Source organism: Cyprinodon tularosa, unplaced genomic scaffold (assembly GCF_016077235.1).
Source record: "Cyprinodon tularosa strain WSP-4 unplaced genomic scaffold, ASM1607723v1 ctg52, whole genome shotgun sequence".
Classification (NCBI taxonomy): Eukaryota; Metazoa; Chordata; class Actinopteri; order Cyprinodontiformes; family Cyprinodontidae; genus Cyprinodon; species Cyprinodon tularosa.
In genome coordinates, this window is record NW_024039252.1 from 111254 (window position 1) to 130044 (window position 18791).

Genomic DNA, 18791 nt, shown 5'->3' on the forward strand with positions numbered 1-18791 from the left:
GTTTATCTCTAATAGCTGATGGGCTCATATTTTATGTGCTTGATTCAAACGTATAAAACGATCACTCAACAGCAGCTACTGCTGATAAATAACTCTACATATTTACAGATAGGGCACACAATCACAGAACATAAGATGATAAAAAAAGGAACGAGCAGCAGCTGTGCTTTTCTTTTTCTCTTTATAGAAAAAGAAAATACTGTCATGTAAAGACAAGATAAAGATGAGCTGAAGGTCTCATTTGCATACACACCACAGGAGATTAGGTTTTTATCATGAAGAGTAATTGCCTGTTTGCCTGTATGGGGAATAATAAAGTCTTCTGGTTCATACAGGACATGGTGGTTATGGTTAGAGCCGCTGCTGGTAACAAGCTGATTTTATGCCGCCGTGTTCCCTCCAGAGGCCATTTAAACAGGCCCTGCTTTGGTCATCCTCTTTATTCATTTTTGCTACATTACTGTAAGAGCCATGACATACACTTCCATGATTATGAATATCGTAGGCCCACAGTAAGTCACTTTAATTGCAATTAGTGTAAAAGGTCAGCACGGTTGTTGCTCCAAATCACAAAAGGGAGGGCTCATTTTATCATGCTGACAGAAAATGCACAGCTTGAATTTCTTCGTGTTTATTTTTTTACCCGCTCACAACATCACCTGCTATCCTTCTCCTTAGGCTGAATTTCCACAATATGAGCTGCTGTCAAAGCATTTTAGAAGCTGCTGTCACTTAAAAAGTTTTATGTTTATAGGAAAGACATTTGTCTGTGATCCAACTAAAAGATTCAACTTCTGGCTCCGCTTTTTTATTGACATACTTCACACAAAAAAACTGCACTTAAAGAAGACAAACCAAATACTATATTAATCCACCTTATTGCTCACACCCTGGACAGGTCACCAATCAAGCACAGGATATAACTAATGTACACAACCATAAATGCCCTCTCGCTAACTAAGGATGGTTTAGAAAGAGCTTTTATTGCAACACAGATTTCTTTAGACTCCTGGGGGAAGCTGGTTTGCTTGGAAAGAACCCATGCATGCACAGAGAAAATATGCACACTCCATAAAGACGGTGCCAAGGCCAGGATTTCAAACTAGGACCTTGTTGAAAGCAATATAACAATACGATAACTACCCCTAAAAAAACTGCAATATAGAGCAGGTAACAAGCTGCCTGATTTTTTCCCCCTAGTTTAAACTCTAATTGGGCTCCTTGACACATTGGGCCTCATGCAACAACATTTTTGTATTCTTGTTGTAACTTTCTCTTACTTTTTCTCCTACCATGGGTTCCTACGAGTATGTCACATTAGATTGAAAAAATGCTCTTACCTTCAGATAACTGCATAAATGGTCCTCTTAAACATGATGGATTACACCAGTGTGGAAGTGAGTGGGCATTCATGAGAATCTCAAATCTGCATAATTACCCCCCTCCGATTATTACATATATTACATGAGGCTATAACTTTCATTGCTTTTCACATTGTGTTCATTATCAAAAATGGCATTGAGGACGAAAATGAGAGAGACATTACCAGTTTGTACGGTAGTTTGAGCTTCTCCTGACTGAGAGCTGAGCACCAAAAAAAAAAAAAGACCATTAAAAGCAAACCATAAATCACAATATCTGCAAATGCCGTGGGTGCACTGTTACAGAAGTAAAAATAACATTTAAAAAAAAAAATAAATAAAAAATAAAAATAATTTGATCCGAAAACAGTCAATTAAAATTACTGTTGGAGGCAGGAGATGCAGCATATGAGTTAAATGTTCAAAATGAGTTTGCCAACACAACGTTCTGCAAAATCTCCTTTTAATAAACAGACATGGTTACTGTACATCTGCAGAGCACACCTTTTCTCCCTTCACACGAAAAGTTTAACAGGAAAACTCTAATTTGATCAGTCCTAAACCCAAACATTTCACATTTTGTGTATAAAGCCAAGGCGGCGCAATGGAGTAGAATGAATGCATGTCTTATCATTAGAAGAGTTTCAGGCAGCGGCACTTTACTTAACCTCCTTTCTGAACTTTCTATTAGTTTTCTGTTCCAGATTTTATTTTAATAGTAGCTTGATCCCACATTTGCGAACTAAGATCAAATTTGTTTGTACAGCTCTTCATGCATGAGACCCATAGGTGGATTAATGACCGGGCCTACCGGGCCCAGGCCCAGGGGGCCAGAGGCCCCAAGGGGCCAGGCCAACTTGGCCCCGCGGCCGCGACCCAAGCAAAACTACTTTTGCAAAAATAATAATCTTAGGCCCCAAGGGGCAAGGCCAACTTGGCCCTGCGGCCACGAGCCATAGAGGGTAAGAGGCCCCAAGGGGCCATGATCCATAGAGGGTAAGAGGCCCCAAGGGGCCAGGTCAACTTGGCCCCGCGGCCACGACCCACAGAGGGCCTGAGGTCCTAAGGGGTCAGGCCAACTTGGCCCCGCGGCCATGATCCATAGAGGGTAAGAGGCCCCAAGGGGTCAGGCCAACATGGCCCCGCGGCCATGATCCATAGACGGTCAGAGGCCCCAAGGGGCCAGGCCAACTTGGCCCCGCGGCCACGATCCATAGACGGTCAGAGGCCCCAAGGGGCCAGGCCAACTTGGCCCCGCGGCCACGATCCATAGAGGGTCAGAGGCCCCAGGGGGCCAGGTCAACTTGGCCCCGCGGCCACGATCCATAGACGGTCAGAGGCCCCAAGGGGCCAGGCCAACTTGGCCCCGCGGCCACGACCCACAGAAGGCCAGAGGCCCCAAAGGGCCAGGCCAACTTAACCCCGCGGCCGCAAGCCACAGAAGGCCAGAGGCCCCAAGGGGCCAGGTCAACTTGGCCCCGCGGCAACGATCCATAGAGGGCCAGAGGCCCCGAGGGGTCAGGCCAACTTGGCCCCGATCCATAGAGGGTCAGAGGCCCCAAGGGGCCAGGCCAACTTGGCCCCACGGCCACGACCCACAGAGGCCCCAAGGGGCCAGGCAAAATTGGCCCCGCGGCCATGATCCACAGAGGGCCAGAGGCTCTCAATCATTATTATCAAAGCTAATTCTCAAATTGGATGGATCACACAACCTCACTCACATATTCTTTATCAATTATTAAAGGTTGTTTCTGAATTTTGATCACAGAACTTAATGCAAATATTCTTGATTGATTTACAAAGCTCATTCTCAAATTTTGATTACACAACCTTACTCTGACAAATTATCATTATCAAAAAGCTCTATCTCGAATTTGGATCACAGAATCTCACTCAAGTATTCTTAGCTGTGCCCCTCCCCCATCGAGTCTTTCATAAACCGGTCTGTTCTTTTAGAATCTCCTCATTTGGTATTTTGAACTCGTGAGAGACTGCTCCAAATTTGGTTTCCTTTCCCTCAGTTCAGACTCAGAGATAATTTGAAATCATTCAACAAGAAGTTTAACGCGCGCGCACACACACACACACACACTTGAGTTGAGCATTACTTGGAAATTCTTATATTTTCCATTTTGCTGTTACTATCAGCATCTTCCCATTTTGTCCTTTTCTTTCGAAAAAGTTTACAGTCTGACATTTGTCACTGCTGTCAGTTAATAACTTTTTGGTCTTTGACCCATTTTGTCATTTTCTCGATTCAATCGTCACTGACCACTCTCTCCTGTCTGGCAGACATCGTTGCTGCCATCATAGCTAGCAAGCTGCCTGCAGATAGCAACATTTTGGTGTCCTTTGTGAAAATATTTAGATAGAAGACAAAAGTGCACAAAGTTGTACAATTATTATCTTTTCAAAATATTTGTTTCACTGTCAGTGTGATTGACCGACTTTGCCGCTAGATTTCGTGTCTTTTGGCCATACCTGGCTAGCGACTAAAAACATCACTTAGCGACTTTTTGGTTGTGAAGATAAGTGGTAAAAGCAGATCTGCCTGTTGGTCCTCCCACATTTTGCCATTTGGTACTTTGCACTCTTGTTGGTCACTCCAAGGCATTTGTCCCTGCCTTCAGCTAGTCACTTGGCTCTTTTGGAATATATTTCACTGTAATTGGCTCTCTCTCTCTTTCTCCTCAGTACAAATCAGTCTGTTCCCTTGCCATTTAGACATTTTCTTGATTCGATCATCACTGACCACTCTGCTCTCCTGCTGTCTATCAGACGAATCAGTTGATTCTCTGCTCTCAATTGTCTATGCTAGTAAGCTGTTATTCTCTGCTTTGGAGTGTTGATGCTGGGTTGCTAGTTTTCTAAATCACCTCACACACTTGAAGGAAGCAGCACCGATCATAAACACACAAACAAACTCACACACACACACACACACACACATAGTTGGTTTATCTGTTGTGATAGGCAAAGAGCCAATGTGCAAAGAAAGAAGGGAAATATGGATCATAAACGTTTAAGTGGAGGAGCTAGAAAAAAAATTCAGCAAGAAAAGAAAAAAAAGGAATCAGTTTTACTTGAGAGTGTTCCAAATATCTCCAGCTTCTTCAGTACAATGACATCTGCTGAAAGCAATTCTATAAATGCTACTGCAAATTCAGCTAAGGTTAGCAATGCACCTGAGCTAGCATGTAGCTCCCAAGATCCTGAGACCACTACAAGTGTAGGCACTGAACCAAATGCTTCTGATGCTTATGATTCAACCAATTCAGCAGTAGCCAGTTGCTCGGATGAATGTGAGGTCACTGCACCTCTGGACAGCATAGAAAATGAGCTGAATCTTTCTTCAACACCATCAACAGTGACAACTCTACCTAGTGATCCCGCTAAATGGGCTGAGACCCTCACTGAGTCAATGAAGGAAGTTCTTATTCAAAGAGGTGCAAAATCATTTCACAACCGTCACAGCCATTATCCAGCTTCTGTGAGGAACAGTGGGCTAGGAGGCAAAACCCGATGCCTAAACAATGAACATTTTACTTCACACTTGCCCAATGGACAACGAGTACAAAGAGAGTGGCTGATGTACTCTCCCTCTACTGGTAATGTTTACTGCTTTGCATGCAAACTGTTTTCCCCAAAAACGCATTCTTTTGTGACAGGCTATTGTGATTGGAAACACTCAGAAAGATTTGGTGAACATGAGCGAAGTGCTGAGCACATAACCTGCATGCAAGCAGTCTTGAACCGCGCCAAAGGTGCCACAGTTGATGCAGACCTGTTCAAACAGTTTCAGGCAGAGAGCAGCTATTGGAGGCAGGTGTTACAAAGAGTTGTTGCAGTCATTAAACTCCTTGCAGAAAGGGGCCTTGCAATTAGGGGTAAAAATGAATCGTTAGGGTCTCCTCTCAATGGGAACTACCTTGGTATTCTGGAGGTCCTGGCTGAATTTGATCCCTTTCTAAAGGATCACATCAGAAAGTTTGGGCAGATGGGTCGAGGTAATACCTCATATCTGTCCTCCACCATTTGTGAGGAATTCATTGAATTGATGGGTGCAAAAACCAAACAGGCTATAGCAGATGAACTGCAAGCAAGCAAATACTATATCATTGTGGATTCAACCCCAGATTTATCTCATGTGGACCAATTTACATTCATATTCCGTTTTGTTAGCAAAGAGGGCAGTGTTGTTGAACGCTTTGTGGGTTTTGAGCCCATTACTAGCCATACAGGTGAAAGTTTGGCTAACTGTGTCATGTCTGTGTTGGAAAATCTAGGGTTAGAGCTGTCAAATTGCAGGGGGCAGGCTTATGATAATGCCAGCAACATGTCAGGGAGGTATAATGGGTTGCAGGCTCACTTAAAGAAAAGCAACCCATTAATACACTATATTCCATGTGCAGCTCACTCTTTGAATTTGGTGGGAGTCAACAGCATTGACAGATGTGGAAATGAAGTCTCTAAGTATTTTGACATGATTCAGTCTATTTACAACTTCACAACTGCATCCACACACCGATGGGACAGGGTATTTGGCAATTCCAACATAGATCTCACACTTAAAGCTTTATCCAACACGCGTTGGAGTTGCCGTGCAGAATCTACCAAAGCACTGTGGCAGAACTACAGTAAAATAAAAGCAGCACTACAGGTTATTTCCACTGATGACACAGAGAAACGAGACACACGAACTGAAGCTGACAGTCTAGTGCGGAAGCTGGATTCACTTGAGATGGCCTTCATGGCAGGCTTTTGGGACACTGTTCTGTCCAGATTTCAGGCCACAAGTCTGCAACTTCAAAAAGCAGACATGGACCTTGGTACAGCAGTTAGATTGCTGGAATCTCTGCGCACCTTTGTTCTCTCCCAAAGAGATCTATTTGATCATTTTGAGCAGAAAGCCTTAAACATGTTGGGTGGCACCCCATCTTACAGGGCTGAACGGACGAGGAAACGTAAAAAGTTTGCTGATGAATCAGCATCCCCAGATGTTGTGCTTGAGGGAAGGCAACTGTTTCAAATAGAGACATTTATTGCCTCTATTGATCAACTGAGTTCAAGCCTTAATCACCGTCTGGAGGCCTACAAACATCTGAACAATTTGTTCAGTGTCCTTTTCTCTTTGGATACAGAGTCCAATGCTTCAGTCCTTCACAAGGCCAAGATTCTCACTGAATCATACCCATCTGACCTCAATGAAAGTCTTGGACAGGAGCTTATACAGTTCAAATCTTTTATACAGCTCAACAACACTGATGAGGAGAGGACCCCTTCAGGACTGCTCAAAACAATAATACATTTTGGACTACAGCCTACGTTTCCTAATACATACATTGCGCTACAGATTTTTCTCACTCTACCGGTCAGTAACTGTGAGGGAGAACGCTCATTCTCTCTTTTGTCAAGAGTAAAAAATGAGCTGCCCACAAGAATGACTCAGAAAAGATTAAATGTGTTATCTCTAATGGCAATTGAGAGTGAGCTGACAAGAGAGTTGGACTTCAATGATGTGGTGGATGATTTTGCAAAATTGAAAGCACGAAAGAAACCCCTTGCTTAAAGGTGCACTGTGTAAGATTTTTAGGTTATTTCCAGAATTCACCCATTCACTGATTGTTAGGCTACCTGTTTTCACCTGTTTTCATGAATACTTACCACCACCATAAAATTCTAAGTATCCATTATGACTTGGAGAATTGCATTTTCGCCATTTCTGGTAATTTTCTGGATTGTGAAGATAGGATTGACTTTAGGCAGAAGCTTGGTGCTTTCTCTGGCAAACTGAACCTCAAGCTTCATTCTCTGCAGCTTTGCATTCTTGTGCAGACTTTCATCCACAAGGAACTTTTCAACTTCCCCACTATCGTGAAGGGGCCATCAAAAGATTTCAGTGTGTCCAGCATGTCTAGTCTCTTACTCTCCTTTCTTTGAGCCATCTCTTGTTTCTCATCTGCCCTACTCTCGAATTTTGCCTTCATGAATTTACTCCAGTTGAGTTCAACCTCCCTTTTTGCTTGTGCTGCTGCCTTGAAACCTCTGAAGCTCCAGGCACTTCTGTAAAATTATTGAGCTATTGACTGCGTTCAGTGTGCCCAACTTCTTCAGTTTGTAGTCCACCTTGCCACATTGTCTCTCCATCCCAATGTTGTGCACAGGGGTGCCATCAATGTTACTAGCCTGTTCACTGACAGGGTCCATTGGGAAGGTCTCCTCATCCATCCTCTGCCTGGCCAGGACAGTCTTCAGATGGGGCAGCATGAGATCTGTCAGCTGCTTCACTTCATCCAAGTATTCGGCAGCCACGTCTGACACTGAGTTCAGGACATGTCCAGTGCCTGTCCAGCCACTATAGCATTCTTGGAAATGGGCTATCTTGACCTGCATGCAGCCCTTGTACCATGAACTGGCCTACACCTTTCTTTGTGGTGCTCTCCGATGCATGTTATCATTTTACCTTTCTCCTTCTCCTCAAGCTTAACCACAAATAGATACAGACTTTGAGCCTCAATTTGCTGCACAGCTGCCGTTATGCCAAAGTGTTTTCCTAAGATATTATTTTATTTTTAATGATAGAAGGAAGGAAAAGGGGGCAAAAATCATGTCCGATTTAGTTTTTTGGGTGGGGTGGGGGGTTTATTTCATGATAGCTACCAACTTCCAATACATAATATCTCTCAAATGACCCAATGCACCATCACTGAAGTGGGCATAATCATTTTCCAAAATGTTTATTTTTAGGCCATTTATCCCCTCCCCCTGTGTCTGTGTGAAACCTGTGCTTGTCAGTGTCTGTGTGGTATACCTAATAGTGTGTGTGCAGTATGTGCACTCTTCTGTACAGGACAGTGTGCATGTCTGTTCACAGTATACAGTATTTCTTGCATAGTGCATGCGTGTGTGTGCGCCCGCACGCGCGGGGGGTTGAGGGGCCAAGACCATGTCAGGCCCAGGGGGCCAAAATTTCTTAATCCGCCCCTGATGAGACCTACTGTAATATTTGTACCTGATGTCAGCAACAACACACATATGAATAAATCAAACTTGTAAAAGCCATGGGAGGCAATGAAAACTTACAAACATCTGGAGAAACTTCACACACGTTGATGAGGGGAGGTTTTAGGCTCATTGTTCAATGCAAACTGAATTACAACCATCATCACATGTCAGGTTTGGTGATGTTTGTTGATCACCAAACCTTTAATGAAGATGTTGATCATAAAGAAGCAAATCATCCAGGAAAAAACAGGCAAGATGCTCAGGGAAACTATTATAAGGAATAACGTCATTTAGAGAATCCAGCAATAATGAACTGCACAGGAGGTGTATATATGATGAGACAGAACAAAGAATGGACTAATCAACTGATGGGAGCAGGTGTAAATAAAGCAACTAGAAGAGAGGTAGGGGAAGGGAGACTGGCACAAGGGGGCAACAGGCACTAACTACCGGTAAATAAAATACAACACTGCTTAAATATAACTAGAAAACAACTAGAATGACACAAAATTGAAAACAAACCAATAACCAAGAAAACACAAAATTACATAAATCAAAGTGTAACTGAAAACTCAAAAAGAAACTTAAACACAAGTCCACAAAGGGCAGAATCATGACATCACATATTGTAAAAGACCCACACCATGATCCCAACAGTAAACTTTACTTTTGGAGTTGGGTTGTTTTTGGCATGTGTGCGCAATGAAGTCCACAGAGATCAGTTTCAGCCTCATCTAATAAGAATTAGTTCTCAAGCTATATATAGATTCCCCAAATGTTTTCAACATACCACAAAAGGATATAATAATAAATGCAGCTTTTTTCCAGTGCTTTAAAGTTCTGACTTTAATCTATTAAAGGTACGAGAGCTATTGTTTTTAAATGAAATTTTTAAATGCATTAATTTAAATTCAAGTATTAATGGATTAAAAGACCAGTTAAGTATCAATATTCCATAACATTACTGTACAAAATGGGTAATTTAGAAATACAAATGTTATTCCCCTATGTGTGCTGTTTTCAATTTTGAGTGCATAATTTGTGCAGAGTTTACACACTATTCCAAAATGACCCAAGTCCAGGTCTGATCTTGACCTTCAGGCAGACTAGTGTGCCCTTCCCTTGCTAATCAAATCAAAAGCTGCAAGCAGGCAGAACTCTACCCAAAGAGGCCTGCTGCTGTGCTTAGTATGCCCTTCAGCTGCAGCTCAGGGCAGGGCAGTGGTGCAGAGATATGAATAGGAAACACATCGACATTTGTCAGAATACGAATGAGTCGTAGAGTGCATGCATATCAGCCTGTGCTGTGTCCTTATCATCCAGATAAGTCCCCCACACACCCCCAGCACCAGCTGTCTGGTCATCTGTCACAGGTGACAGGGACAGAAGGAGACCTTCACCCCAGGGATCAATGTAGGACCATGATAGGGTATTGGATGAAGAACCTAAGGTGCCTAAGGGTGGTAAGGAGCTGCAGAATCTGTAAAGCTTTTGTAAACAAGGCTCTCATCTATGGCAGAGCCTCCCGCAGGAGCCAAATCGCAGCATTGCAGTTAGTGGTGACAAATTACTGCTGTTGAGTGGTGTTGTCTCTCTATGCCACACATTCCTGATTGTTACTCTGTCTACAAATTTCATTTCATTGTACAATGTCCTATTTTTTCGTGGCAGCATTTTCACTTTCTGTAGAGCCATTGGGCAGAATAGATAGATGGTATCGAAACGAGAGCACTGTTTATGTGCACATATGGAAAGAGGACTCATTCTCCTTATGGTTTCTACTGCTGCATAGCAATACAAATATTCAATATACATTGGTTCAATGCAGAAGAACTGAAGGCATACCTGATGAATGCAGAATGCTTATGAAAGACCTTTCACCAGTACAAACACTGCTGCATACAAAACCTGCGAGTGTAGCTTTGTTTGGTTCCACTGCAGAGAAGCACACATTTTGAGTCCTCAAGACCATTCTGACTTTATACAGAGTGGTTGATAACTAAATAGAGTAAACCTTAGAGTAAACCAAAATGTTCACAAGTGCTGCACTACGGGGCAGGGTACTGCCATTATTATCATTAATTGTGGAAATATGCACCAGAAGTCAGTTTAAATATTGGAACGGGAATTAAATGAGGTCATATTGAATCTACTGCCTTTAGGTTTAATTCTCAAATCCACAGCGTTAGGATTATGCATATCCCTCAGGGGAGAGGATAAACCAGAGGTAATAAGGTTTTGGTACTAAATCTAGTGACCTTGGGATTAGTTTTCCAAAACTTTTATTCAGGGTTTTTCTTTTCTCGAAAATTTCCACCGTGGATATTTTTTGTGTTTGAGAGAACTTTTTTGGCAGTAATAAAGGTGATATATTAAACACTTAAGTATCTCTAAAAACAAAAGTCAGTGGTTAGTAATGCAAAATAATTGTATATTAAAGTATAATTTACAACTTGAATTAAGTTTTGAAATAAAATCATTTAATGATAAAGATGTAATGAGAACATTTAAATATTCAGTGAAGTTAACCCAATGAGACAGTAAGTAAAATAGTAGCAGGGTAGACTCCAGATGTATGCCCCCTGTTCTGTTGATAAATGTAACAAATGAAAAGTGCAGTAGAAACACACTTAAAGTCAAAATGACCAACTGCACCAGCTTCATCCCGTAAACAAAATACTCCATTTTTGAGGACTAAAATAAAATGAATAATCTAAACAGGATTGGATCCAAAATAATACCTACAAATGCTGGAGACACCGCCTTTGGTTAGGACAAGTTTGATGACTGGTTGTGGGAAGTAACAAAAAAGCTGAGCAAAACAGAGTTATTTGACTATTTATTTTCAATAGAAAACGTTTTTTGTTATATAATAGTTAATTTACTTAAAAAAGAAATCAGTTTGAAATTAAAGATGTTTAAGTAGGTCCATACATAAGCATTTATTTTACATCTACACTCCAAAACAGGCAAATCAGACATCTGTTTTTCCAGCATTTCCATAAGGTCATAATGGCTGAGGCTCCCTATAATTTTTTTCTTGTCAAAACTGATGCTACAGTTTTTATTTGAATTTCACCAAATTCAAGTTTTAGATTTTGTTACATGTGTCTTTTGTATGAAAGCATCAGGTAATGTATGTTCCTTTGCTTTCCTTTGCATCAGTCTCAGGGTAGTTTGGACGTCATAGAATTATGATTAGCTGACTGAGTGGACTGTGTAAACTTTTTATCACATGCATGCATTACATGTGCATCCATGGGTGGGTGCACATATAATGATGAAAAATTTACTCAGTTTTTTTCTGATACATTTTACCATATTTTCAGCAGACCATGTCTGTGAGATGAATGGTCACTGTCTAATCAAGCAGTTAGAAGCACAAGGGGACGGTGTTCTCACCATTCCTTACTAAGACTTCCAGTACAAGACAGAGTCCTGTCATCTGCAGAAATACCAGGACGACCAGCAGTCAGGTTCATCATTGATGGACAAGTGGCTGAGTACAGGGTGCTTGTGAACCACTGTGTGCAAATGTGTGAAAACAATTATCTGATCTTAAATGTAAACAAAACAAGGGAGAAATTGTAGATTTCAGAGGGAACAAGATGAATTATATCAGCATCATTTGAGAAGAAGTAGAGGAGGTGAAGGAGTAAAAACAGCTCAGTGTTCACCTGAACAATAAACTCAACTAGAGACACAACTGTGAAGTCGTCTGCAAGGAGAGACAGAGAGGACTTTACTTCTGACCGAAGGTTAAGTCCTTCAATGTATGTAGCAAGATGTTACGTATCCCTATAAGTGCGTCGTGGAGAGAGTGATCTCTCCTCCCATCATCTGCTGAGGTGAGCATCAGAGCAAAAGGCTTAAAAAAAAAGCTCAACGAGCCATTAAAGAAGGCCTGCTATTCTAGGAACTCCTCTAGAACCTCTGGAGATGATTTCACATAGAAGAATTATTCATCAAGTGATATTAGAGACAACAGTGGAAATCCTCCTCAGAAGATTGTCAAACAACAACATGAGATACTGCAACTTTTTATTTCCCTTTGTGATGATAAAGCGTATTAATTAACTGAGTTTAATTGATATTATTTGCTTTTTAAGTACTGCATGCCTTTTCTTAAGAAGACTTACATAAGAAGATATTACACTTGATACTGTAAGACAACTTGAAAATGTGTTTGTGGTTTAAAAAGAAAATAAAAATGTTCAGACCAGTTTTGCTACAGGGTCCATAAGGAGAATCTAAATAGATATATCCAAGTTCATTTCAGTGCTTCCTGTGGTTTTCTGGGGCCATTCTTCTTCTTGCCATCTCCACAGCAATATCCAGGGTCAATCTTGATTAAAAGGGTAGGAATTTATCACTAGAACAGTTCTGAAGGTAGAAAGTACACATATGAACCCTAAAAAAACATAAAGTTCTGTGATGGCATGGTGCTTCATATTACATCTTCCTCCCAAGTCAAACTTTTCGTTATGTTATATATTCTGTCAGTTTTCAATTTTTATAGAAAATGTAAATTTTTTTTTTTTTTTTTCCACTAACAAAGCACTGAAATCCAAGGTGAGAAGAGTGGTAAGAACTGCAGAGAAGATCATCAGGGCCCCTCTTCCCTCCATTAAAGAGAATTCATCCCTGTGGTGCGTTTCTCGAGCCCGTAACATAATAAATGACCCCTCACACCACCAACATGGACTGTTCTCCCTGCTGCCCTTTGGAAGGAGGCTTCGCAGCATCCGATGCAGGTCCAGCAGATTCCAGAACAGTTTCTTCCCAACTACCATTAGACTGCTGAATGTTATTTAAAATGGGTTAAAAAAAAAGAATGTTTGAACTGTAACTACTGTGTACAGTCATATGTTTATATAACTGTTTTTTGCTGCAGCTTAAAAAAGTGAAATAGTCTAGAGAGCTGTTCTTAAAGAAATTATTTTTTTGTTTACACCTGTGTATACAAAATGGCAAAATAAAATCTGTCTAAGACAAATAATTCATGTTAAATATAACATGATTTCAAAGTATTTACATCTAAGAACATTAATAAATCCAACATACTTTCATGAAACTATTAAGATTACAAGTTAACTGAAATTAATAATTTTGCTTTGTGTGATGGATAAGAGAGCAACAAATCATACCAGTAAGTCTGAAACTGATGATTATTTTGCATTTTGATTATTCTGTCGATTATTTTTTCGATTCATCGATTAATAATCGGATAACCAAAGATTCCTTTAAGAAGACTTTTTTAACAATTAAACCTGTTGAATCTAAAACTTTTTCACTTAAGGAGTTGTAGATATAGCATATTGGCAGACGGAAAACATTTTTATCTTAAATTCAAAATTTTTAAATATTTTTCACACTTTTGGTGTAATTGCTGCTCTAATTGTGTCACTCTGGCAGCAAAAGGCATGTTTTAGAGTCTCTACACTCCAGTTAACCATTAATCAATTACTAAATTAGTTGAGGATTGTTTCAATAATCGATTAATCATGATTAATCAGATTAATTATTTCAGCCCTAGATACCAGTGTGTTAATATTTATTAAACAACATCTGTAATTATTTTCTGCGATGGACTGGCAACCTGTTCAGAGTGTACCCTGCTCTCACCCATAGACAGCTGGAGATGGGAACAAGCACCCCTGGTGACCCTGCTTGGGATAAGCGTGACGGAAAATGGATGGATGGATGAATGTAATTATTTTAAAGCATTTATGTGTTGTTCTAAAAATAGTTACTGTCTCCATGATTATATATTATGAACAGGTAATAAATTAAGTTCCTTTTAGAAACATTTAGCATTTTATATTAACTTTTTCTATCCACTAATTATTGGGATGTATACAGAAAACTATCAATATCTTGACATGTAATACCAACTGTGTTTTTTATATTAGTGTTGTGCCTGGTGTTGCACTGATACCAGTATCAGGCGGGGCCCCGAACCAGCACTAAAATGGTGGTATTGGTATCGGTGAGTACCAAGAAATAGGGCATCAAACCATTTTGAGAGCCAAAATTTTATTCAACCATTGTCATTCATTCCAGGTAGGCAAAAAAAGTTCTAATGGATTCACTTGCTATTAGTCTTTTTCCTGCTTCACAAAGGTAGGCAGCAGCTGGACAAAGCCATGATGGCAATTATTTTACATCCAAGTAGTATGCAGTTCTTCATATATACACACAAACATCAATTTTAAACAGATGGCATCGGTATGGTATTGGGGCCAAATGGCATCAGCACAACACTAGTTGTGCCATAAGCATTGTTAATAAACTCTTATATTTTGAATGGATGTTGTGGTGAACTTATTGCATGTATGTGCAGAATTATTTGTTTGACCATGTTTTGAGCTCGATTCACACTTTCATTTGTTGTTCTAACACATACCCAATAGGGTGTGTGTTCATAAACAATATACTATACGACAGCTCAAATAATATCTGCTTAAATAAGATATTTGTCACTCCTACCGGGGAGGGCAATAAACATCTTAAATTATCACAACATTATATGGCATCCCAGCTGGCCGGGCATTGAATATAACAGTTATTCACAACATCGATATTAAAAATCCTCTCTCATTGTTTTATTATCTAAAGCTCTTTCTAAAGTGTGTGTCTTATGTGGACATAATTTTGACTTATTTGATTGATTATATTTTGAAAGAGAGCATAATACTTTCAGCTTAATGCAAACTGTGATAGATTAAATAATTATTACTTGAAACAGAATAATTGATGGGCTCTGATTTTGTATAGAACAGCAGTTTACTTTCACTGTGTAAGAAGCAAGTCAAAAAAAATAAAAAGGAAAATTGGTCAAAGAAAACCGCACGTGGGTGTATCTTATATGTGTATCTGTTAAAAGAAGCTCTCTTTTTCCTCTTTATCTTTCTGCAACCAGTAGCTAAATAGGGTAACATTACATTTCTGAAAAAACTTTAAAAAAAACTTATTGCAGAAGCTCTTCTTTCCTGAGAAAAAAGGTTGAGCTACTCAAAAATCCAACTTCAAATCCATATTTAATGACATTTTTCTATGCAAATTGACAGGAGGTTATGGGAGAATGTATAAAGGAGTCCTTGAAGACTCTAAAAATGGTCACAGAAACTCCAGACTTCAGGGCTTTCATGGCATTAAGCTGAGTGCTGTTACCAGATATAGGTACGAGGGAGGAGCTTCTCCTTAAAGTGGAGAAATGTGTTTTATTCAATCTGGTTGGTGTCTCATAAATGGTCTCAAACTGATGAAGCATTGCTTGTCCAGCAGAGGGCAAGCTAACTCTAACATAATCTGCAGTGCAAGGAGTCAGTTTCTGTATACAGACAGAGACACTAAAAGAAGCCTAACACTAAAAAAAGTCAACTACCATATAGACAAAACCTACAGGAGACTTTTTGTTATAACAGAACAGGGAAAAGGCTTAACATTGACCAATTATCGTTTTGTGGATAACGATATAACCTGGTAGATGTACATCTCAAAGCATCAACCAAACAGAATTGTCACACGGTTCTCCCTAGAGTATCACAGGAAAATAACCCTGATTTTATGTGTCAGCATATTTTGTCCCTACTGAAACTGCAATCGATGTGACTTCCGTGTAATATGAGTTAGCTTCCATTTTGTGAGCTGAAATGGCATTACAGGAGAGCTTTACTTAACCATTACTGGAAACATGAGAGGAAAAAGATGTTTTTTTCCCCACAGTATGTTCATTTATTGTGCTTTATTTAGGATTAAAGAGAGAGAGAGAGAGAAAGATGCAGGTGCAGAGTTTAAAAAATAAATATCATTAACAAATGATAGGAGTATTAAAAATATAGCCTTATATTAAATAAGTTAAAGTTAATTTGATTTTGGTGCTTTGAAAAAGTTGCAGACTTTGACATTGAACAGAGCACAGTTGTTTTTTCAGTGTATGGAGATTTTTTTTTCTGTTAAATTAAGCCAAAAAGTTACTATAAGCAGAGTTCAACTTATTTTACACCCTAACAGAGGCAGAGGGATTTTGTCTGACAATGTTGGAATATACTGCTCATAGAAAATTTACCACAGAAGATCAAAGCTTTTTTATCTGCATCCATAGCCTGATCATTCCCTCTCTGGAGATGAGATCAGTGCTAAATCACCAATATTTCTTGGCATGCATTTAATCATTGCGTTAGTAATGAATGTCATGCTTCCTACCGTGTCTCCTTTGGGGGACCCCCTGCGGTAGTTTCCTGCACCTGCTGAGGAGTTCATGGTCCTGTTTAAAATCCGTCAGGAAAAATGTATACACACACAGCCGGTTAAATGCGCTGCTTGTTTTCTTCTTCTCCTGCAAACTCCTGCACACTAAGTAAAAAAGCTCATCAAGGATCGCTTCACCCGCTCATAATAGAAGGTTTCCAACTGTGCGCGATGTTAAACAACACCCACCTGTGGGTTTTTTTTTTTTCTAAATGGTAAATCAAAGTAAACGTAAACTAGTTCCAGGTAAATATAGTAGCTTAGATCCTGCGCATGTAGACCTTCATCAGTAAGTTCCACCACGGAAGACTGATGGGGATTGTGCGCTTCGAGAGAGAGAGAGAAAGTGGTTGGATCTGCCGCTGCATCCCGATAGAATATTCCTGCTCCTGTAAATTCCACCCTCAGTAAAACGATAAATGTTTTACCGCAGTGTTTCTTAAACTTTTACTACGGAAGAGGATTAAGACCACTGGGAAAAAAAAAAAAAAAAAATAAATAAATAAATAAATAAATATATATATATATATATATATATATATATATATATATATATATATATATATATATATATATATATATATATATATATATATATATATATATATATATATATATATATATATATATATATAGTTACCTGATTTTTAAATATAATTTCAGATTAATATGGGGGGGGGGGGGGGGAGTCAGAATTCTGACTTTAATCTCGGAATTCTGACTTTTTTCTCAGAATTCGGACTTTAATCTCAGAATTCTGACTTTAATCTCAGAGTTTTGGATCTTAATGTAGATGGGCACCATGAAGGAAGAGACGTGGGAGCACTCAGCTTCACTGATAAAGATGTTAGTTGTTTGAGAGGGTCAGTAACACATTGTAGGAAAATGAGGGAATTAGGTGACTTTTTACGTGCCCGAGGGGTCCCCGGTGATGCTATTTCATTAACGGAAGAGCAGAAGGTGATTGAAACAAAAGAGCTGGTTTAGTCTCTAAAGCAGACATGGCTACATGCTAACATGTTTGTTAGTTGTTATAGTTCAGTTAGAATTCTGAGATTTAAGGCAGAATTATGAAAAAAAAAGTCAGAATTCTGAGATTAAAGTCAGAATTATGGGGGAAAAAAGTCAGAATTATGAGAATAAAGTCAAAATTATATGATTAGAGTCAGAATTCTGAGAAAAGAGTCAGAAATCTGAGATAAAAGTCAGAATTCCGAGAATAAAGTAAGAATTTGTAGATTTAAGTCAGAATTTTGAGAAAAAAAGTCAGAATTCAGACATTTCTTATTTCCTCATTGGATTTGAATTTGCATCAAAAATATTGTCTTAACTATTGTTTTAGAGGAAAATTCTTAGATAAAGTGTATCAAAATGTGTCATTTGATACAGTGAACTTGATAACACGAAGGCATTTCTCCCAAATCCCATATCAGTTACAGATCAGCACCATGGACAGCAGCCAAGCAGCACTGTGGAGGTGTTAATGGAAGAACTGGGAAGGGGGTTCTGAAGCCACGGGAGACCAATTATAGTTGTTATACTGTAGTGGAAGTGCTCGAGTGGAGTAGAGGTTTCAGATCAGGAAGTGAATTAAACAGAAGACAAATAAATTGGAGAGAAGATGAAATTAAATCGACTGTAAGAGGCAGAAAGAGGCACATCACATAACAAATGTGCTAACTTTTGCTTTTGTTTATGATACTGTTTTCACAGTTCTGCCATCACCGTAATGAATCAACATTTGAATTACTCACAAAAAACACATTTTAAACTACATTTTCTGATACATGTCAGTTATTGGCATTACTAGAAAGTGTCACTTACAACAGATGGTGTCTACCATGTTTGGATTAAACTCTTCACTGAGCTCTCACAGCCTTGCTATCAATAAGGCTCTGCTCTTAGATAAGAGAGCACTGTGAGTCTTCTGCTACGTACTTTAGATCTTGTTTCAGCGCCTGTGAAAGACCTTTATTTAGCTGAGACTAAATATAATACTGGCATTAATAAAATGAACATACTTTCTAAACTTCCAGCTCAAAACATTGGGGGAGTTTTTCATACTGCTGCAGTTTAAACATCAACAAAACAAAATTCCAGTATTTTTTTTTTCTTTAGATCAAAATGTGTTTCCTCTAAATGTAATCTAATTGCTCAATACTTAAACTTAAA

At 39.3% G+C, this 18791-nt stretch overlaps 1 protein-coding gene across 1 annotated transcript in view; it reads right to left on the reverse strand.

Annotated features, from left to right (window-relative positions):
• The window catches only part of LOC119795660 (dipeptidyl aminopeptidase-like protein 6), a 127620-nt gene extending 110690 nt beyond the window's left edge, over positions 1-16930 (reverse strand). The window contains exon 1 of the mRNA XM_038303745.1: positions 16575-16930. Coding sequence (XP_038159673.1) covers positions 16575-16631 — 57 coding nt within the window. The 5' untranslated portion in view covers positions 16632-16930. The remainder of the gene's footprint in view (positions 1-16574) is intronic.
• Between the last annotated feature and the right edge of the window lie 1861 nt (positions 16931-18791).